Raw genomic sequence first — 23,902 nt, 5'->3', positions numbered from 1 at the left:
GGGTGGGTAGAGGGAGGGGGGTGGAGGAGGTGAGTCACTGTGAGTTCTTACCATAAGGGGGTGGCTTAGAACTCTCTGGTTTAGAAGTGGAGGTAGTCCACTGCTTAGATCTCGGCATTCCCTGTGGCTGCTGTCTGGGGGGTCTAGTTCCCTGGGGCCTGGGCTGGACCGGCTTAGTGGGAGGAGAAAAGGACCAGTGTTTGGTGAGACAATGCCTGCTGAACCTGGGTGGCTGGACCTGTAAGAAGTCCTTAACTGCTTGCACAGATTTTGTTTTTTCTTCCATCTTTTTTAAGACCTCTTCTGCCTTAGTGCCAAATAAGTTGTCTTGGTGCAAGGGGGACATCCAACAATTTAGATATGACATGGTCTGGCAGGGGCTGTTCCTTAAACCATGCATGCCTTCTAATGACAGATCCAGTGACTGCTGCCCTGCAAGAAGCTTCTAGGGTGTGAAAACCAGAGTGCAAGGTGTGTTTAGTTACTTGACTTGTAGAATGCATTAACTCTTGTAATTCTTTAGATTCTGCCCACGCAGGAAAGGAAGATATTTTTTGTTTGAGGAGTTCCAGGGTAAGTTGCTGAAATTTTAGCATATGGAAATGACAATTTAGTGCCCTGATAGCAACAGTAGCTGAGGTGTATACTTTTTTTACCCCATCTGTCTAGTGCTCGGGAATCCCTAGCTGAGGGGGGTGGGATTCTTAGCAGAGGTTGCTTTAATCCCTTTACGCCCTTGAGAAATTACCTCAGGGTCAGCAGTAGGATTCTTAAAAAGAAATTTGTGTGAGTAGGATTCTTAAAAAGAAATGTGTGTGCGTCAGGGACTCTATAGTACCTGTCTGGTTTTCTGGATGCAGGAGGGAGGGTGTCAGAAGTCTAGCTGGATTTCAGGAAAACATCCTCCACAACATCCAGGACTGGGGGGATGGCCAAGGGTCTGTGCTGTGGAAGATCTAAGAATTCCTTGAGTCGCTTTTTAGACTCAGGGTAGTCTTGACTCTCCCACTGGAAATGCTCCCTTAAAGTATGAAGGGTTTCCCCAAAGGAAAAATCCTCTGAGGAAGAGGCTGAAGGGATGGAATCCTCTTCATCAGAATCCTCATAAGTAAAGAGGGGTTGCATGTCTTCATATTCAGATGCATCAGAGTCATCAGATTCATGTTCAGACATAACTACAGGGGACAGATCTCTTTTCCTTTTGGAAGGGGTAGCTTGGCTTCCCCTGATCAGCATGATAAGGTCTTCCACCATTTTAAGCATTTGAGACCGGGGCAAGGAAGCAGGTGCCTGAAATTGGGTCGTCGGTTTCTTGGGTGTGGCTCGTACCCTGGGCCCAAGAAACTCGGTCATTTTCGAAAGAACGGTTGTCGCAAAAGAAGACGTCGGTTTGTGTTGAGAATCGGTAGTGCGAAGGACTTCCTCGGAAGCCGATGCATGCTCAGCGGCTCCGGACCCATCCAAGGTAGAGACTACCGCAGGATCCTTAGTCAAAGAAGAGTTTTACGGCATACCGTACTCTGAAAGGGTCTCGGTAGCGGCCTGCGAATCCACAGAAGCGGGCATCAGGGGCTGCAAAAGCATCTCACTGAGGACCAGAGAACTGACGACTAGCTTAACGGAAGCATTGTCGTTAGGTTTGGACCTGTGCGGTCTGTCTGTCTTTATCTTTACATTTTTTCGGGAGATCTGATGTCGGATGGATTACCGAAGCCATATCGGAATTAAAGGACTGTAAGCGAAAATATTTAGCTACAATAAGGGCCCGATGATGGATAGTTCTGGCGTTGAACAGAGCACAGAAGCGACAACGGGGGACGTCGTGGTTTGGGGCTACACAAGTGACGCAGTAAGAATAAAAGTCTCGGTGTGGCATTTGCTTTCCACAGGCAAGACAATTATTAACTTTTTCTGACATCGGTTAAGTGCAAGAAAAAAAGGATCCCCAACAGGGTACTTAACTTTAGAAGACTTCAACTTCAATTCGGTAGACGAAAATCAGGTAGCGGACGACCGGCACTCGTGTGAACTGCTTCTGCTTTGTGCTCCATGACAAGAAAGACTGATGTAATGGCGTCAGCTGCCTTACTTTATACTACTGACGACATGAAGTCAGTCCTGTAGCAACAGCAACCGACGCAGAAATACTAAGCCTCTGGTATTCAGGCCGGCCGAGGTCTACCCTGGTAGGGATAACCCAAATGTGATGACTGCAACAGTGAGACATGAAGAACAGCAGTCAACAATCAACAAAGCAACAACTTAAACTGTTTTACGCACACAGACACATGCACACACACACACACACACACACACACACACACACACACACACACACACACACAAGGGGGAGAGAGAGTGAACTGCTTCATCAATTAAGCAAATTAAAAAAATAAACAAACACAAGAAAAAAAACAAAGTTAAGGATAAACAAAAAATAGTACAGAATGAAAAGAGAATAACCTGAACTAGATGAAATCTGTGAAAAAAAAACATTCAGCCAAACCACAGAAATCCAACACAGTATCTATCTAGGGTAAGCGATTGGCTTCAACTAAGGCTGATGAGGAGATCTGAAGAACGGGGCCTTAGGTGCATAAGATGATGAATAAAGGGGGGCTAGAGGAGCCTGAGAAAGTTTTAGGGACCAAACTGACTTAATACTTTACAGCCCAAGTCCTAGGAGTTGCAATTCCCCACATCAGATCAACACAAACAGTTCTTTTTATCAAGAACGTTTACATTGCTAATACATCCTACTAAAAATGACAAGGAATGAAACAATTGTACACATTTTTTTAATCAACATGTCATGTGGAGAAAATAAAGCGACAAACAAAAAGTACATGTTGAAATATCTATGACCTATAAGAAACTGTAGGAATAGCAATCATTTTTTTCATGCTGTCAAGCTCTAGCTGTCTTAAACAGTATAAATATTTTTATTAAATATATCTATGGCAAGCATCTATAAAATGCCACAAATACTTCATTAAATAACGCAAAGCAAAAAGTCATCTTAATACAATACTTACTAAATAGTGTTTCTCAAAAGCTTCCACTGATGACAGAGCTTCTATAAGTTTCTTGTAAGGACTTTGAGGGCTGTTGACTAAATAAAATTGAGAAACAAAATATAACTATATAAAAACAGATTTTATACAAATTAGTATGAAAAGCAGTCCATTACAAAAAATAGGCACAAAGTAAAAGCAGTAATCAAATATACTGCAAGTTATATTTAAAAAATGCAATAAAACATTTAAAAAGTACCCTAGCAAATAGCCATGTTTTAATTACATGACAGAATGAAGTTCTGAGACAAAATGTTCTTGTTTAACATGTTCCAGAAAAGGATGCTTTTAATCATGGGGAAGTGACACAGTTAGCCTCATTCTACTTCACAAAAGTTGGAACTCATTTGTTTTTTTAAATAAAAAATGCAATATATATTTTTCAGTAATCAAAATAAATGTGATATCTCTATTCTAAACTCAGCATTCTTTTTCAGGATAATTATGATGCAACATACAAACACTGATCAACAAAAAACAAAGCCAGTGAGCAACTTTAGATCAAAAATAGTGTTGAAAAGCAAAACCTACTCCTAAACTAAAGAGAATCTTTCACAATGTGCTACAACCTCAGAGAGGGCATGCTTAAAAAATGGAAGAATTTGTCATGCAGTGGTGTCTCTATTGCTATTCTCAATTGTTAATCAATGTGCAGTTCAGTAACTTAAATTTCCATAAAGTAATTTTTAGCCAAATGTGAGCAACACTGCCTCTACACCACTTGTTTGATTCATGGTGGCCTCTCAAGCTTCATCCTCAAAGCCGCTATGAACTGAATCCTTACTCTCAGTTTCAACAGCTGAGCTGTAAAAACAACTTCTAATTCAACTCCAGTCTGTTGTCTCTATAACCACATTCACAAAAATCACTGAAACGGTATTGAGCAAAAACAATATAACCACAGGATGACCTGATAAACCATACTCTTTCTGGGTATCAGCATCCCATTACTCATACTAGTACCATATTTTCTAATTAAAATTAAATTTTAGCTTCTGTATCTTTTGCAGCTACTCAGCCATTCTCCAGATGTCTCAACCCTCACCTGTTCCTGCATCCCTAATAACTTTCTCCAGTTTTAGTTAGCTAGATCCTGTTATCACATCTGATTCAGGTACAGTGATATTTGTTTTTTCAAAAAAATTAAATTTCATTTTCATGAGACGAAATCTGGGAAATATACCAGTGATTTTTAAATGTAATTTATGGTCGTCATTTTTTTTTCTACAACAAGACAGATTGAAAATTAAAACAGACTCTTGGCACAGAACATTTAATAATGTGAGATGACAATATTATAATAAATATGAGCAGAAATACATCTTGTGCTGAATTAGTTCTCTGGCCAGAAATGCCAAATTCCACAAAAATCCTGTGTTTTTAAATTCCCAGACTGTCCAAATTCAGAGCTTCCTGGTAATGTTCCCAGAAAAAAATAAAAATCAGTGTCCCTGCTGATTATGCTGCATTCCCATATTGTGGGTAGCTGCCTATACACACATGCCTCTACTGAATATCAGTTTATAAGATTCATGCCTGACATGACTCTCAATTATTTTTATTGCATTTTTGCACAATTCACAGTTCCACTTTATCTTACTGACTGTTTAGGTTCATGTTTTTCAATGCCTACATGCCATACTATTTCAACTGTATTACACAGTTTCCTCTTTCCTCACCGATTCTAGATGCGCAATGCACTTAACAGCACTTAACAGTTCTACCTCAAATAATGCTTTTTTAATATATAAATATGTGGCCTACTTCTTCAATACAACCTGTGTATTGAATGGCATGTTGTATGTCTATGACAATATAGCTGTGTAAGGTGCTTCTCATAGCAGCAAATGGGTGATGCCTTTGCTGCCTTTTCAGTAATCCCGTTGATAGTCATTCTAGTGACAGTCCCTTAGCTGAATACTCCTCAGAATTATTGCCAAAAAAACTGTTAACAGCATTGCCCCAAACTCTGCTGTACAGGTCTGCTTACTTGCAAAGACAGAATCTGTCTTTCCCTGTTGTCACACAGCCTAAATATCCAGCATCTTGTTTGGAAAACAGTTTAGCTTCAGACAGTAATCCTTGACTTTTACTGTCAGAGAAATCTGTTAACTGCATTGCTCCAAAATCTGCTGTACAAGCTTGCTTACTTACAAAGACAGAGACAGAATCTGGCTTTCCCTGCAGTTGCACAGCCTACACATCCAGTGTTTTGTCTAGAAAGTAGCAGTTTAGCTTCAGACAATAACCCTGTATATGTAAAACCTTGTAATACAATAAATGCTACTAGCACTGTCCCTCTTTTAAAAATATTGATAAACGAAACCTTCCATATCTTTATAATTTTCCCCCTCCTAACTTCCAAACTTCCACAAGAATACATCTGCTCCTGAAGACCTAACTGTTGATTGACTATATATCTCACCATGTTTATAGGTTCATACTTAAGTACTAGGCTAGCTGCCCTTGCAGGTCATTTTAAGTCTAGCTAATTACCCTTTTGGTGCTCAAATTAATTTGGTGTTAGATTGGCCTTACCCATCTCAAGTTCAATAACTACATATTACCCCTAATGAGAATAACTAGGTTCATACCACAGATAATTTGAGAGAACCAGTGCATGGAAAAAAAGCATTTAAGAGCTGCCTCTGTCCATTAGTAATACAGGGGGAAGCCCTGGGATAAATTTTCTGTTTCCCATGCATAGATTCAAGTTGCAATTTAATATGGACAGGTATGAGCTTTGTTTTATGTGAATGGGGAGTCTATTCCAGAGGAGGTATCTTCTATGAGATATACCTCTCCCTTCAAACCTTTCTGTTGATGTTACAGAAGAGGTTTAGACTCTTATAGATATCTCTAATTCCATTTGACTTGCTGATGTGCAGTAAATCCATCAGAACTGGGCCGGAGGGAGACTTGTATGCCAGACACAAGCCACATCTTTAGTAGTCTGTAGGATACCCACTATAATGACAGAGCTTTGAGTTGGTCCATGTAGGATATATTGTTTAAGCTTTGCATCCTTTTAGCAAGATATCAGTGTGGGCGTTCCAGCTGTTGTATGTGCCTGGAGAGATACATGCCAAAGGGGGATTATACTCAATGACTGGTCTAATCAGGGTTGAATAGCAGGCCATGGTGGTGCAGCAGTTAGTACTATCACCTCACAGCAAGAGGTTCTCCAGTTCAATTCTCGTCTGACGTGCCTTCTGTGCAGAGTCTGCATGTCCTTGTGTGGTCATGTGGGTTTTCACTGGGTGCTCCGGTTTCCTCCCATATTCACAAATTAAATTCACAACACGAACCAGTAGATAAAATTAGCAGTTCAATAACAATCCAACGGACCAAGCATGTAATCCAGCAAGAAGTTTAATCCAATGTAAGCGCTTTCGGCCGTGTCATCAGCCTTCTTCAGACATAAAACTTTTATGTCTGAAGAAGGCTGGTGACACGGCCGAAAGCGCTTACATTGGATTAAACTTCTTGCTGGATTACATGCTTGGTCCGTTAGATTGTTATTGAACTGCTAATTTTATCTACTGGTTCCTCCCATATTCCAAAGATATGCAGTAGGTGGACTGGACACACTAAATTGGCCGTAGGTTCGAGTGAGTGGTACAGAAGAACTACAGTTGTAGGGCTAGCCACCCAGCAGTGTACACCTTGGCTCAAGACGATTTTCACTGTTGAAGTGACACCCTGACCTCATGTACAAAATGGGAAAAAGGGGTTGAGGATGGATGGATGGATGGATGGATGGATGGAATGGCATCCCCTGAATCTAGACACTAATCCTTTGTTTACAAGCGATGTTATATAGAAGGTCTTTCTTATGACAATGAACACATGGTTGAAAGTTATATAAGTTATCAAATCCCGAATAAGTGGGCCAACACTTAGGGGTATATTGTTAATGTGGTAGTTCATTTATTCCCTCCCATTTTATCAAATAATTATGACTTTCTTCTTTCTCTAACACTCAGTAAAAACAAAATGAAAACTCCAGTAAAGCTAGAACTTCCACTGAGTGACCTCCCAAACCCCTTGTGTCAGAGGCACATGGGATATATGCAAATGATCCTTATGAACATCAGGTGTTTCAGCTAATTACACTTGAAGTTCATAAGGATCATTTGCATATATCCCATGTGCCTCTGATGCAAGAGGTTTGGGAGGTCACTCAGTGGAAGTTCTAGCTTTGCTGGAGCTTTCATTTTGTTTTTACTGATTGTTTTTTCAGTGACCTTCTTACTTATTCTTTCTCTAACATTGGCATAACAAGTCTTCCATAAATATTTCCATTTGTGCCTTTTCTTGGTTTCTCCATTCCTCTGTTCCATACAGATTTTCACAAAATTTCCAAAATATCTTTAATACCTCTAGAATGTCTCTGGATATTGTTTAAGTCATAAGCAGAGTCGGATCATGGTCAAATGAAGCCCTAAGAAGGATATTGGTTCAGACCCCCTACTCCTCCCACAGCCATTCTGCAGTCCCATTACGTGGCTGTCTCTCCTATGTTACCACAAACACTGTTCAAACCTGTCAATGTGTATACTCTGTTCTTTACTTTTACAATGATTACAGAAATTTGAATTTAATTTAAAACTTTTATTTCAAATTGTACAGCACAAACATTGATGGCCATTCGCTAAATAAAACAAAACAGTCTCACACTGAAAACAGACTTAACATGAGCAGCAGTAAACTTCTCTTCTAACTTACATCAACTGAAAATGCCTCTTACCAGTTGCTGATTAAGTGTACCTTGGGCCTCAGGGCCAAACCATGGGGCCCTGTATATGTCTTGTTTTCAAACCATGGGGCCCTGCATACTTTTTTTTTGTATAAATACAGATGTTCTTTGATGCACCTTCTTGGTTGTTTAAAATTATATTTCTTGTTTAATACATTAACAGCTGTTAGTTTGCTTTAAAATTCTAGTTTTGAACATTTTTCCTGTAAGCAGGGAAATAAAATGTATGAACCAATAATGACAAAACTACCCATTCCAGAACATTTCAACCATAAAAGGCCACTCAAACTACTTTTATTACAATCTTCCAATATCTGTAACTCAACAGTTATGGCCACTTTATCACAACATCACATCTAACTGCACTAAAACAGCCACAGTCAAATATTTCAATTTGTTTACACAAAAGCACACTAGTCCTGCAAAGACAGACTAAAGACATGTAACTATCAGCTCAGTAAGATCAGTCACTTGATGCAGAGACATCCCCAAAACACAACAATTACAGTTAGATTGTTGACTGCATACTTTTCAGATGTCTGTGACAAAAAATATCCAGTCACATATTTCAAATTTGTTTCACAACAACACAGTAGCCAAAATATTTCAACTTACTTCACACACATATGCACACTAGTCCTACAAAGCCAGATTTAAGACCGTTTAAAAATGACTAGATAAAAGCATAAGGTACTTTCATACACTTAGAGACCCCCACCTCCACCAGCAGTTATAGCCACTTTGTTGATGGAGTACAACCCTTAATGTTATACAGGAATAAGTTACATGCACTTTACTGACAGCTTTGGATGAGCTACATGAAATTATACAAAGGCTACTTATCATCAGGCTGCAAGGTCCAGCCATATGTAAAACAGTTTAATTAGAAAAGTTTTTATGAGAGCATCTAAAATATTAACCACCTGATAATATATACTAAGTCAATAAGCACAATCTCTGTAGAAGTAAAAGTCATCTGAATAATTCCATATTTAAGAGAATGTTTACTATTGCAGAGGTCTCTATTGGCAAACAATGTTGCATTTCAGTGCTTCATCGACAAATGCAGTGTCTGCTGCCCTTGAAGAATAAAACTCTTGTGATATTGCCATAACATTTTCTGAACTAGATCAGCTAAGCAATAGGGAATGGCTGGCAAAGTTCAGCAACAGGCTCATAGTTATTACACATACAGTTCCGGAATTCCAGATCGTTTCAAAGCACTATTTGGTTAAGTAATTTGGCCAGTGCCACACAGTAGGTAAATGAAGGTAGATAGATTCAAAACCTGAACCTTTGCCATGGGAAGCAGATCATTAACAAGTCAGAGCTTTCATTCTCTTCCAGAAAACACATTTTTAATTAAATGCAATAATTATATAATGGATGCTAAAAGATCAGATGGTGCTGATCATCATTTCAAATACTGCAGACTATATAACCTAAAAATTTCAGCCCCTCTGCAGTTGCAGGGGGCTGTAAAGAAGGTGCTGCAAAACTATATTACTAATTTGCAACATGTTTAGATTATTACACAATCCAGACCTATTAATAAATTAATTATTTATTTAGTGCAATGAATAAAGCAAAACAGTTAAAGACAATATAAATGCTGCAGCAGATTTTGCTCAACAACCCACAAGTTATAGAAAAATCAGAAATATCACTGCATGCAACATGCTGTTATTTCTGGGGGGTTACATGCTTGCAGGATACCTATATATCTCATTTTTGACCTCACTGTGTCTTCTCTTTCATCAAGAATACCTACCCCATCTTCCATTACTTAGTGCAGGTCTGACCTAAATGAACGATTAATGCTGTAACATTGCAGCATACACCTCCAGAGTCAACAGAGGTGGACTACATGCAAATGGGGCCCTATGTAGGGTAATAAATATGTCACCCACCAGCCATACCAATACCCCATTACTTGACTGTCTCTTCTCAATTACCATAAACAGTGTTCAAACCTGTTAGTGTACATTCTTTACTTTTATAATTACCAGAGAGATTTAGATTTCAATGAAAACTTTTATCTCAAAATTTTCAAGAAAAAAAACCCCCACTCACACTGAAAACAGACTTGGCATGAGAAACAGTAAACTACTTTTCGCTTGAAGCTGACGTTTAATGAAAATGCATGTAGCAACCCATTAAATTATAAGAGACATGCTGGGATTCATATTCAAACAGCATATAGTGAAATACTAGTTAGCATCTATGTGAAGGGTGCAGGAATTTAAAAGATAAATATATAAAGCATTTGCAAACAGCTGGGGCCCACTGGACACAACTGTCCCTTTTCAGGGGCAACCCAGAAGTACTTTCTGGTGAAGTATCTTGGCAGAGTCACACAAAAGACAAACGAAGGCAGAGGGAATTAAACCATAAACTACAGGAAGCAGCTCTTTAACAGTTCACTACCTTATTCAACTGCACTAAGTGCTATACAAACTTTTGTAGCACAAACACAGTGCATTTCACATCTGTGTTCCTGCAAAAAACAAGTACAATTAAATGCATTAATAGCTAACATTTTAACATTCATGATGTCTAATTTATTCACAGCTAAATAATGAACATACTTGTCAGCATTCAACAGAATAAGGACCACATCCAAAAACTTGTCTCAAATGATGATGCTCCTGTTCACTACAAACAATTTTCTTCTTTTCACCACAACCTCCCTGGTTCATAGGTAGCTGTTAGGCTTACAGTGCAAGGGGACCATTTAGGACCCTAGACCAAATTTCCAGTTGACCAAAACCACTGTGACAACCTGTAGAGGTTCTAGGGACTATAGATGGTTGAGATAATTGAGTGAATTTATTACTGCAAACATATCTCACATTTGTGTGTTTATGTCTGTCTTTTTTGTTTCAAAGACCCTGCATGTTTACCCCTCCAAAGACACAGCCCACCAAGCAAAATCTAAGGCATTTGTGAAAGACTGCAGTGCATCTGAAAGGTAGGGTGAGGGACTTGGATTTATTTAAAACTGGTCTCTCCACTAAAGCAGTTCTGTTTTTACAAATCCCAAAACTTGAATTTGAATGGTCAGAGGTTGTTGATATTGAGATCATACTTTTTGTAGGTACCACTGAATATTTCTCATGGAATCTGGCTAGACGAATCATAAGTATCATAGATGTCATGAATTCTAAAATCCTGGAAAATTCCTTTGTTGAGGTCTTCAACGGAGTGGAACACTCAGGAATAGATCTAAATAGATACCTACTCTTTCCTGTTTGAGAAAAGCTGTTTGATTGTATGCATCCAGGAGACATCCCAGAAATATGACTATGGGGGATGGAAACCCAGTCTGCGAAGGAGATCTCTTACCAAAGTGAGATATTCCTGACACTTTGAAAAAGACTCCACAAAGAAAAGCAAGTTGTCTAAATGAGGAAAATGTGAGCACCTTAAAGTCAACAATAGTCCATCAAAGGGTAATACAGAGAACTGAAAAGTTTAATCCAGATACTGAAACTCTTAAGAAATGTTAGCAATCTGCAACTACTGGAATGTAATGATATGCATTCTTTATATCTAGAGTTTCCAAAACACTGAAAGGGGGATATAAGAGGTGACAGTTGTGAAGGGATAACATTTTGAACCCTGGAACTTTCACAAAGTGACTGAGAAAAGAACGATCCATGAAGCTTCTTTCTTTGGTACCAGAAACATACTTGAATAAAAACCTTTCCCTGCAAGGGAGAAAGAGAAAGAGAGAGAGAGAGAGGATGCAGTGCATCTTAAGCCAGCAAATGCTAAATGACAGGAAGAAGCAAAGTTTGAAAGGGTGGATGAAGACGTATCCCACAAAAAGGAGGCAGGGGACTGCAAATGACATCTGTACCTCAATGGAAAACTCTCAGAACCCATCTGTCTGCAATTATCTGCATCTGTTGTTAAACAGAGAAAGAGTACCAGATACACATGTTTTGGAGACTTATTTCTATTGTTTTTTGAATGTCTGCTTGCCTGAAATTTGCTGAGACTGCTTATTTTCCTTTTTATTAAAGGATTCTGAATTAGAGACAAAACCTTTAATAAACTTCAAGAAGGCTGAAAAGTAAGAGTCACCCCTTGAATTATTTTTTCTCTCTCATCACATTTTAATATCTAACCATCAAATGTTCCAAATACAACCTCCTTATCTATGGGAAATTCAGAATTTCAGCTTTTACATATTCAGGCAAACTGAGAATGTAATCATGCAAATCTTCTCATAACAGATCCAATAGCTGCTGCTCTGCAAGTGGTATCAGCTGAGTCATAAGAATACATCAAAAAATGCTTGGTTACTTGAGAAACAGAAGCAATATGAGCATTTAGGGAAGACTTAACCACAGAACAAATAAAGGAAAAGTGACAGTTATGTTCCTCATATTCTCAAAAGAAGCAAGAAAAAACTAACATGCAAGTTTGACAATTAAGAATTCTAAAAAAAAAATAATAAAAAAGTGGCAGAAGAATACACTCCTTTTGCAACTCTATCAAAATGTTCCCATCCTTTTCAAGGGGAGAGGGATTAGCATTTTTAGCATGTTTAGCTGTAAAGAATTTGACAAGGCAATCACTGCAGGGTCAGATCTGAGATTAGAAAAAAAGTATATACAAGACTGAGGAACCTTATACAATCTATTTACCTTCTTAGGGGCTACAATGCTGGCTGTCAGGAATGTTGCACGCTGTACCAAAAACATCCTCCAGAGCTGACAGCACAGGAGGAACAGCCTGAGGACATTCCAATCGTATAACACATGATAATTAAAAAATAAAAATGGAATGTCATGTTGTTCCCACTGAAAATATTGATTCATTCTAGATATTACTTCAGAAGAGGAAAATTCTTTCATTGGAAAATCTGAAGAAATATTCTCCTCAAAGTCAGAATCTGTTGCATGAGAAGAAATAACATTTGTTTCAACTAATTCTATTCCCTGTTCATCACACTGTGAATCTTCAGAAAATTATGACTTTTTTTCTTTTACTGGTAGAATCAGAACATGAAGGGTTAAGAGCCTGAACTAAGCTGTGAGTTAAGCCCAATAAATCTTCCCAAGCTAGGGTAATAGAAATAAGGGAAGATAGATGTTTAATTTTATGTTTCTTTTTAACGGGAATATCCATGAAAACAAACCAACTCATGACAGGGACATTACCCCAGGAACAGGCATCTTAGTCTAGCCAGGCAGAGAGCCATTCCCTCCTCCTACCACTGGAGCCAACAACAGTGACTCTCCCAAGCCCATATACAGTACACTCCAGCAACCACACAGTAGCTCAAGGGACTACACCAGAGGAACCAAAAGAAGAAGAAGAGTGGTCTGTGGAACCTGAGGTAGCCACTGCAGCCACACATCTGCAGCTGAGACAAGGAAGCAGCCTGTTGAACTGGCAAAGGCTTTCTTATAATTTTCTTCTTCTTGTGCCCAGAGGAAGGAAGAACCAAAGAACTGGTAAGTTGTTCCATGGTTAAGTCAGGAAAGAAACCTGAAATGCATTAAACAATTTCGGTAATAGCTAGTAAAAGGTAAATATAAAAAAAGTAGGGTTTCCTAAAAAATAAATAAATAAATGCACAGTGACAAGCACAAAGTACACCTACCCCAGCCCCTAAAATACTTCAGAAAATTATCATCATTACAAAGAGCAGTAAACATGTTAAAACAAAAGTTACATACTTGTCATAATGTTTGCTCTGTGTTGTCATATTCTGTCCATTCCTCAAAAGATGGGACTTAGATCCGATCTCGAATCTGGCTTTGGCCACTTCAAAGCTTTGGATCTGGTACTCGGGCTCCTCCCCCTACTCATGATCCCCATCCACAGAACAAGCTACTTCAGGTCGAATACGCCCACCCAAAACCATTTAAAGAATCAAGAGTATATGACAGTAACCTAATAATGTATTTAAATGGAAAATGACCATCTACAAAAGGATACGTGGAGAGACTGACTTAACCTTCAGGAGTCAAAGCAAGGTCAGCAACATCCATCTCAGAATGAAAACATGGTAAAGAAACATTACTTACAAAAGATAAGGAGGGGGGTGGTGAAAGGGTAGTTGATAAATGGACGAAATATGACGAAACATATATGATAAGTACATAATTTTCATATCTGATGTTGTCTTTTCCATCCATTCCTCAACAGACAGGACACAGTCCCCAGCTACCTTTATACTTCAAAAGCCATGGAATGATATTCATAAGCACAGCTAGACCAAAGCAGGACCTGGATCTGGACTGGACAGCCAGTCTGTAATGTGAGATAAAGTTATGGACTTTTCACTAGGTAGCAGCAGCACATATGTCATCAATTAGGACACTAGATAAGAAGGCTGTAGATGAAGCCATAGATCTTGTAGCATGAACCTTAGGGGTCAAAGGAAGTGATAACCCATTTTCTTGGTAAATGAAAGAAATGCACTGAGTCAACCAGCAGACAGTGTGACCTTGGATGCTGCTTTTCCCAATTTGGCTTTGGAAAAGGAGGCAAATAGCTAATCTGATTTCCTGAAAGATTTTGTCCAGTGCAAATAAAAATGCAACTGGTGGTGAACCTCTAGCAAATACAGGGTATATTCACACTTGTTTGAGAAATATGGGAAAAGTACTGGCAAATTTATAGACTGATTAATGTACGATTCAGAAGCCACCTTAGGAGAAAGCATGGATTGTTTTTTAGAAACACTCTGCCTTTGTGGAAAATTAGATAGGGAGGTTTTGAGGAAAGGGCATGTAATTCAGACATTCTCCTGGAAGAAGCGATAGCCACCAAAAATAAAGCCTTCCATGACAAAAATTTCAGACCAGCTTTAGCAGCAGGTTAAACGGGAAAAATGGCTTGAATAATCTAAGGGAAGCTATCGTGGCATGTTCATCCCCTACATTGAAAGAAATGCCAGCTAATTTCACCTTGACAGTGGAATAGATGACTCCACATTGAAAATGGTGTGCCAGGATGTCCAAAATTGCTAGGAGAGGGGCTGAAAAAGAGTCAATGTTATTCTCCGTAGCCCAAACAGAAAACCCTTTCCATTTGCTCTTGTAGAGTTTTCTAACAGAAGGTCTTTGTGAGGAAGCTAGAATGTGGAGAACAGATGGGGAAAAACTGGACTGCAGAATCATCAATGGAAATGAAGAAACCATGTGGTTAATTTGAAGACCTGAATGTTTGGGTGAGGTGACCCTGATGGATGAGAAAATAAATCTGGGAGGAAGGGAAACCACATCTGTCAAGGCCAATAAGGGGCTATGAGAATGACTCTGACCTTCAGCATTGACTCTTTTTGAAGGAATTTTGGGAACAATGGTGTTGAGGGGAGGTGTAAAGGAATCACAGGGGCCAAGGGTGCATCAGAGCATTTCTGTGTGATGCCCAATCAGGGGGTATTGCAGCAAAGAACTTGTTGCATTTAATAGAGTGGAGATGTAAAGAAATCGCAACAAGGCAGGCTCCAATGGCTGAAAATCTGCTCTGTTACTAATGGATTAAGGGACCACTTGTGAGGAAGTAGAATGAATCTGCTCAAACTGTCCACCAGAATGGTGAATTCCCCAAGTTATGCACTGCTATAAGAAAGCGGCAAGAAGACAGCACCCATTGCCACACTCTCATGGCCTCTCGACACAAAGGGTAACACCGGCTCCTCTCTTTTTGTTGATGTACTAAACCACACCCAAGTTGTCTGTTTGGATAGAAATCACACCCAAGGGGAGAAAGTCCTGAAAGGCCTACAGTGCTGAGTGGACATACAATGACTCTGGTGTCCCCACTTGATAACACTTTCTGCCACAACTTTGTCAGCAGCAGCTAACTTCTACTGATGTGACTGCATCTACTTTTACAGGTTTTGGCTTTTTTCTCATGGCCAAATTTGGGGCATTGACATGATGTGTCCCTTCAATCACTACATCCTGCTGTGCAATACTAGTCCTGTTGCTTACTTGTACTTTCATAAAATTAATGCAAACCATTCCTTCCACTGTCTCTGGTACTGTAGAAAACCTCACATTTTTTCTGCATGCTCTGTTTTCTAGCTCCATTTTTTTAAGTTTTATTTTATTTGTTTTCTGGGGTACAGCAAGTTTTTCTTGAGATGCCTTATACTCATAGCTACTTCATTTCAGCCTCTGATTTCTGCAGTTTTATCAGCTCAGCTGAATACTTGCTTAAACATTTTTCTATTATCTGCAGCCTTTGGAATTAAACTATGTATTTTTCCAGCGTCTCATATATTGTAAACACATCTGACTGACCTGCAATGCTCTTCTCACACCGTTTTTTTTTTTTCCTTTGCTTGCGGATTTTATTTTTTACATTCTTCAGATTTCTTCTTTGCTGATGTCCAGTGTGTTGATTAACCATAATCAATAAGTGAATTTTACCCAAATAAATGATTTTGTTGTCTGTTTTCATACTTGGAGAGCTCTAATGAACCCATTTAATCAGCTTCCAGCCAACTTATAAGTCCAGTACCAGAAATTTCTGAAGTCATATTATATGTAACCTCACCAAGGGGACCACGACAATGGAAGAGGGCATGAAGTTCAAAGGCTTCAAAAAGGAACTGTGCATCACAATCTTTTCCTGCAGGAAGGACACAACTCGCAACCATCTGTCAAGACAACAGCCTCAAGAAAACATCCTGTACGTCAAGGGATGAGACCGGACATTTGAGGATTCAAATAAATCTCTACTTTGGTGAAATAACTGGTCAACTCTTCCAAGGATTTTGCTTAAATTACATAGTCCTCCCAAGTAACAACAGATGTGAAAGGCCTACACTCTGAGGTAAGCAAGTACCACAGCTAAGCATGTTGTGAATATTCTGGGAGGGCTGTACAGCCCAGAATGCATCAAAGTATTCTACATGCAATGAAATTAAGGAATTTCTATGTTTAGTGGCATGAAGGATATACATATTGTTCATGTCCACAGTAACTATGACAGTAGCTGGAAGCAAAGGAGGAGGAAAAGTAGGGACTAAAGTAAGCAACCTAAATTTCTTAATCACCATAAACCTGTTAAGGTTGGAGAGGCCTAAAATGGGTTTCAAGTCCCTCTTTTCTGGGAATAAGAAACATCCTACAGTACAACTTTGACATTGTTATAATGATGAAATTCTTTCTATTGTTGCCAGATTTAATGCATTTCTTTTAAGAGGGTTTCTGATAAGTTACTTGGTTTGGTGGAATGGACTTCTAGTCCATAAACAGAAGAATAGACCCAAGCTCACTTCTGAATCCCTTGGTTATAAACTCCCTCAAAATATGGTGCATGGTCAGTTTGAAACATTAGGATTTGGAAAGAAGTGTCCCTCCTAGCTGGTGGGAAATGAGAGGAGAGGGATATAAGGAAACAGGAGAAATAGTGCATCTAGAACTAGGACGTGTCATCTTAACTGGGTGGGGCGATGTTGCTCCTGACCAACCACCAGGTGTCAACAGTGTCACAGCCATGTATGATTGCATGCTTAAGATCTCTGCAAGCATCCTTAATTTGTTGTTTTCATGGCTGACAGTTAACAGCTTTAAGGCTCAGAGTGGCAGAAGAATAAATATTCATTCCAAATCTAATGTGACATAGTGCTGACTAGTTCAATACACTTTTAAAACCAAAGCTGTAATATTAACAAATAAGATCCGATAGGATCCATCGAACAAACATGGTTCAGCTATGGATCCAAGCTCTCTCCTCCCCTCAGATCGAGTTTGCCAAAGCAACAATACCCTAAAAAAGGGTACAAAGAAATATGCAGGAAACCCAGGGATAGCCAGGGGGGAGGGGATGATAAGACAAAAATGCACAATACACCAGATGGAGTTATGGTGTGTACATAACTACTTCTAAATCTGGGTATTATTATTGTCAATTGTCTGCACAGACAGGGACCCTACCTGAATCTTGGGAATCTTGCAGAAGGATATTCTTCCTGGCGGCTTGATAAGCCAATAAAATGCACTGTGAAATCCAGACAGAGAGAGAGAAAGAGATGAGATGCCCAAACAAATTGAATTTTGAAGGAAACAGCACTGGCTCGGATTGCCTATGACCAGCTGTCTGTTGATTTGATTGATGTTTGCTTCAGAAGCTTTTTAGGAAGGAAGGACAGGGTTGGGTCCTGAGAGGGAACCGCAGTCCGGATATAGTAAGGAGTGGGAGATTTTTAAAAGCTGCTTGAAAGTCAGAAAACCTCTTTGGCTATGTGTATGGCTAGGCAAAAGGAGAACCCTGATCCGATCTGGTCTGGGGAGCGGGCTGGATGGCTCTTTTTCTTTGTAGATGGACAATTTCTGCCAGCGGCCTCCGCCGGTTGGGGCGGGTGGGGAGTCTGGGATTTTGGAAGGTGATCCTCCTCTGCCACGGGAAGGACTGGTTGTCGGGCGAGGCTGGGGACTTGCTTCGACTTCCGGAACCTCATCTTCTTCTGACCCTTTTGGGGCCTCTAGAATGCAGAGCTGGGGGTGCAGAGAAGCGGATTCGGCGGCCTTACAGCTCTTTCTTCCCCTTCTTCGCGCTAACTGCGCGCGTGAGCAGGTCTTGAACCATCAACTGCCTCCTTTGCAATTATGCTTGCCGAGGGCCTCTCTGGGGGCTGTCAGAGGGCAGCAAAGCAGCAATTGCTCAGCTCCATAGGAGTGCAGAAAGGCGCTGTCCCAGGGGCGGATGGTGGCGCCCCTGCCCAGTGCAGAGGGAGCAGGCGCGGGGGCCGAAGGAAGGAGGTCGGAGACCTCAGGGTGGCCCTCCACTACATCACGGCCAGCCAGAGAGGCGAGCCTCGACCAAGATGCGCTCGACCCCCCTCGGATCCGATCGTGGATCGGAGCTCGATCGGGCCGCCGAAAGATGGACAGTGCGAGCTCCGGGAGGCGCGGCGCGCGGGACGACTGCAAGACACCCCGATCGAGCCTTCCCGCCTCGTCCCGGCTCGGCTCCAGTCCCTCGAGCGAACGAGATCAGGGCGTACCAGTCACTGCAGTACCCGACCTTCCCCCTCTCGGCTTCAGCTGCTCGGCTCCGACTCCGCGCGGATAACGGAGAGCGCCTGGAGGAATAAACAATAAAACTTCAAAAGGGTGTTGGCTCCCCGGAGCAGAACAACATCCTTCATCTGCATCTGGTCGGCTGGTGCCTCCATCATCAGCTCAGATCATCATCGGGTAGATCATGGTAGGACCTCGAGGAAGGCTACGGACCTGCTCTGAGGTGCCTCCTCGATAGCCTCGGAAGAGGCTCTGGCCTCCTCCTCAGGTGACCCGAAAGCACACAGGGGACCCGGGCGAGAAGGAGGAACCGAACCGAGCAACGGAGGAGGAGAGCAGGCGGAAGTGGCGGGCGAAACAGAGGTCTCGGCCCCGCGCTTGTAAGATGTCCCTCTCCTCTTTCCAAGCCTCCCTCTCCTCCTCCGGTTGAGTGGGGTGGACAGGAGGGGGGGGCCTGAGAGAACGCTCCAGCACAGCCACAGTAGTCCCGAGGGCGGAGGGCGGCGCCGGAGGTGGGTGAAGACCGCCAGTAAAAGACCCGAGGCTGGCCCTCCTCAGTGCTCCTAAATTTGAACTGCACTATTCGAAACCAAAGAACACAGGTGTGTGGCGAGATAATCTATAACACAACACCAGTTACAAGTAACCAAGCGGTAAAGACTTTGCTGCTACACAAGATAGATTTGGGCTATTCAGCCAGGGCTGGTAAGCCATAATCTACAACAAAGTAAAACACACTAAAAAACACTTAAAAGAAAAACAACACTAACACACACACACACACACAAAAATTACTTAAAGCGGGGAGGAATAAAAAAAAACTTACTTACTTACAAATATAAAAAAAAATAAATAAACTAAAACTCCAGAAAACTAAAAAAATTTTAACAAAATACATAAATTTTATTCAGCTCTACCTTAAAGTGTACAGTCATGATTTCTTTTCCCTTTCCTTTCACACCATAGTGTGTGATACATCCAGCACAGCAAAACATTCTTACATTCATCAGTTTGAATATATCATGCAGGAGTTTTATTAATTCCTCCATAAAATTCAAATTTACTAAGCTAATGTTCTCAGCAATGTCACAAGTTGACTACACTGTGAATACGTCCATAGGCCTTTATGGACATAACACTGCATGTGCAAGGTCATTTCCATTAAAGTATATGGATGTACTCATACACACTAGTCCTCTGGTGATGTCATCAAAAGCAGAAGCAAAACTATATGGTCATATCTTAATAGACTAGTCTAAAAAGTTTTTAATTTGTTCTCATTAAACACATCACACAAAGTACAGTTGTGTACCTACCATAAATGTAGATGTTCGAGTGCATTCACTGTTGCAGTCATTACACTTGGGTTATCCTGCTGGCAGGCTACCCGCAGTCGGCCTGAATTCCAAAGTCTTGGTCCGGCGTCAGTTGCTGTTGCCTCTTCCATGACGTCAGTGTGCCAGGGGTATAAAAGATGCAGCTGATGCCATTTTCTTCAGTTTTTCTTGCCCCAGATGTCAGGTGCCCCCCGAAGGGTAGGCTAAAAATTTATGCCAATAAAAGAGCATACACTAAAATAAAACATAATCTTCATCTACAAGCAAATACACCACATAGGTTGTATAGAATAGAGAAGTACAGATAAGTCCCAGCAAAGAAAAGGGGGATGGTGGGTGGGTAACCTGGACTGCAACAGTGAATACACTCGAACATCTACATTTATGGTAGGACACAGCTGTACTATGTTCATCGTGTTTCACTGTTGCAGTCATTACACTTGTGTTGAATCCCAAAGCTGAGGTTGGGTGGCTGGGCCTAAAAAGAATTAGGAGAGGCTATGAGGCCCTGCAGAACTGCAGTGGCGAAGCCTGCTCTGGATTTAGAGTAAAGAGGTAAGTGGTAGTGCTTTGTAAAAGTGTGCACTGAAGTCCAAGTTGCAGCTTCCAAAATGTCCTCGGTTGGTACTCCTCTGAGGAAGGCTGCTGAAGTAGCTGCTGCTCTGGTTGAGTGTGGCCTGATGCCCTTAGGCACTGATTTGCCATGTTGAGAATAGCAGAAACAAATGCAGTGGGCTATCCATTTGGAAATAGTCTGCTTTGAAATAGCTTTTCCTTGAGATGCTGCAGCATATGCCACTAAGAGTTGCTCAGACTTTCTGAAAGCTTTAGTTTTGTCCAGGTAGAAGCGTAGCTGTCTGTGTATGTCCAAAGAATGTAGAAGTCTCTCCCCCTTATTCTGTGGGTTTGGATAAAAGGTAGGCAAGTGAATTGTTTGATTAAGAGCCACAAGGGACACTACCTTAGGCATAAATGTTGGGTTTGTCCTCAGAGAAACCCTGTCCAGATGGAAAATTATGAAAGGTTCAACTGCCATTAGTGCCTGTAACTCTGAGACTCTTCTTGCTGAAGTTACTGCTAAGAGCAGAGCTGTTTTCCATGATAAGAATTTTATCTCAGCTGTATTGGCTGGCTCAAAAGGAAGCAGCGTGAGTTTTTCCAAGACAAAGTTGAGGTCTCATGCAGGTATTGGTGCTCTTCTTGGGGGTCTTATGTTTTTGGCTCCTCTGAGGTACTACCTTAGTAGTGGATGTGAAAAAATAGGTAGGTCCATATTGTAATGAGATGAAATGGCAGAAACATGGATCTTAATCGATGAAAAGGATAGGCCTTTGTCCAGCATCTCAGTTAGGTATTGTAAAATCTGAGGAATATTTGGTACAAGCATGTCAATTCCTTGTGCCTGGTTCCAAGCACAGAATCTCTTCCACTTTTCTGCATATGATTTTCTAGTGCTGGGCCTCCTGGCCTCCAGGATAACATCCATAACTGCTTTGGAGAGAGGTATGTTCTGAATGGTTACATTATCCGCCATGCAACCAGATTTAGGGTTCTGAGTTGGATGTGCAGTATCTGATTGCTTTGTTGGGTCAGTAAATGAGGAATTTGAGGCAATGTCCAGGCAGGGCCTTGAGACAAGCTCTTTAGGATTGGGTACCAGTGCTGGCGTGGCCAGTCTGGGGCAATCAGGATCATTTTTGGCTTCTCTTGTCTGACCTTTAGGAGTACCTTGGGGAGGAGAGGTAGTAGAGGAAAGGCATATAATGTAAGGTTTTTCCAGCTGAATAACAGAGCATCCACTTTCCATGCTAGCTTGTGATAAGTCCTTGTGCAAAATCTCTGTAATTGGCAGTTGTGAGAGGAGGCAAATAGTTCTATGTCTGGGCATCCCCATTTCATTGCAATTATGCTGAAGATTTGTGGATCTAGTTTCCACTCGTGAGGATCCATGAAGTTTCTGCTTAGTTCGTCTGCCAGAGTATTTGTCTTTCCTGGCAGGAATTGTGCTTGCAGGTGTACTTGATAAGTCAATGCTGTGTTCCACAAAATCATGGCTTGTCTGCAGAGGGGGTAGGAATGCGGGCCTCCCTGCTTGTTTATGTACCACATGACTGTTGTATTGTCCGTCTTTATCAGCAGTTGTCCTGGATGAAGCAGATCCTTGAAAGCTGTCAGGGCATTCTGGACAGCCAGCATTTCTTTTAGATTGATATGAAGATGCATTTGGCTTGTGGGCCACGTGCCCTGAATACATTTTCCTGCCATGTGGGCTCCCCAGGCATAATCTGATGCATCTGTTGTTATTGTCTGCCTGGCAGTGGGTAAAGTGAAAGGCTGTCCCTTGTTGTGGTGACAGGCCTGTGCCCACCATCGAAATTCCTGTTGCAGGCAGGGAATTAGGGTAATTAGTTTTTCCAGGCTGTGGCAATGTTGAGTCTAAACACTTTTTAGATACCATTGTAGTTTCCTCATATGCAGTCTTGCATATGGAATTAACAGAATGCATGATGCCATGAAGCCAAAAGCCTGCAGAATTTTTCTTGCAGATAACTGGGTTTTTGTTGCCAACATTTCGAAGAAAGAAGTCCGTTGCCTTTGTTTGTCTGGCGTGAGATAAGCCATCTGGGCAGTTGTATTTAAGCTTGCACCCAGGAATATTATCTCTTGAGAGGGTACTAGTTTTGATTTCTTTTCGTTTACTGTGTACCCTATGCAAATTAGCAATCTTTTTACAAACGCCAGATGCTTTAGTAGAATGTCCTTGTTCTCTGCTTGAATAAGGCAGTCGTCCAAATAGGGATATATTTGAATTCCTCTTTGTCTGCAAAAAGCAATTACTGGTGCCAGGCATTTTGTGAAGACCCTGGGCGCAGTAGATAAGCCAAAGGGCAGTGCAGAGAATTGGTAGTGTATTGAGCCAGCTATGAATGTGAGGTATCTTCTGCAAGATTGTCTGATTGGGACATGCAGGTATGCCTCTTTTAGTTCCAAGGTTACAAGCCAAGCCTTCTTGCCCAGCATGGGCAGAAGCTGCTGCAGAGTCAACATTTTGAATTTTGAAACGTCCAGGAAAGTGTTTAGAATAGACAGGTCCAGTATTGGTCTCCAGGCTTTGTCCTTTCTGGGTACCAAGTAAAGTCGTGAGTAAAATCCTTGTCCCTGCTCCTGTAGTGGTACTCGCTAAATGGCCGTCATGTCCATGAGGGATGAAACTTGCTTTTGTGCCTCTGCCCATTGATTGTGTGGCAGGTATGGCATGCCTTTTGCCTTTGGCAGGGTGTGAAAGTGGAACCTGTAACCCTGAGACACTATATTCAAGACCCATTTGTCCTGGGTGATCATGTGTCAGTTTTGCGAAAAAAGTGCTAGTTTTCCCCCTAAGAAAGCCTCCAAAAGATAAGTGCTTGGTACTGGTAGAGGAAAGTCATTGGGACTGTTTCCTATAAGGTTGAGATTTGTCTTCTCCGCTTTTGGAGGTAGAAGCACCCCATTGTTTAAGCCTGTATGAGCCTTGGGGCTGGGATCTGCCTCTGGGGCATCTGTATCTGCCTCTTTGTGGCCTATCTGACACTGCAAAGGACCAATTTTTTGAAGGCCAGTTCCTGCTAAATCTGGGTGGCTGTAACTGTAAGAAATCCTTAACTGTCTGCATAGATTTCGCTTTATCCTCCATTTTCTTCAACACCTCTTCTGCCTTAACACCAAACAAAGTATCATGCTGTAATGGAGCAT

At 41.2% G+C, this 23,902-nt stretch overlaps 1 protein-coding gene across 2 annotated transcripts in view; it reads right to left on the bottom strand.

The window, feature by feature from the left end:
- Positions 1-23,902, bottom strand: part of TRAPPC10 (trafficking protein particle complex subunit 10) — a 2,525,275-nt gene that overhangs the window by 1,135,778 nt on the left and 1,365,595 nt on the right. For both annotated transcript variants that reach the window (XM_044072500.1, XM_044072501.1), the window contains exon 10: positions 3,036-3,112. In XM_044072500.1, coding sequence (XP_043928435.1) covers positions 3,036-3,112 — 77 coding nt within the window. The remainder of the gene's footprint in view (positions 1-3,035; positions 3,113-23,902) is intronic.

The sequence above is a fragment of the Protopterus annectens genome, chromosome 5.part0 (assembly GCF_019279795.1).
Source record: "Protopterus annectens isolate FY-2018-M chromosome 5.part0, PAN1.0, whole genome shotgun sequence".
Lineage (NCBI taxonomy): Eukaryota > Metazoa > Chordata > Ceratodontiformes > Protopteridae > Protopterus > Protopterus annectens.
Note: the sequence above shows the minus strand (reverse complement) of the source record. Positions and strands in the feature narration are given on the sequence as shown.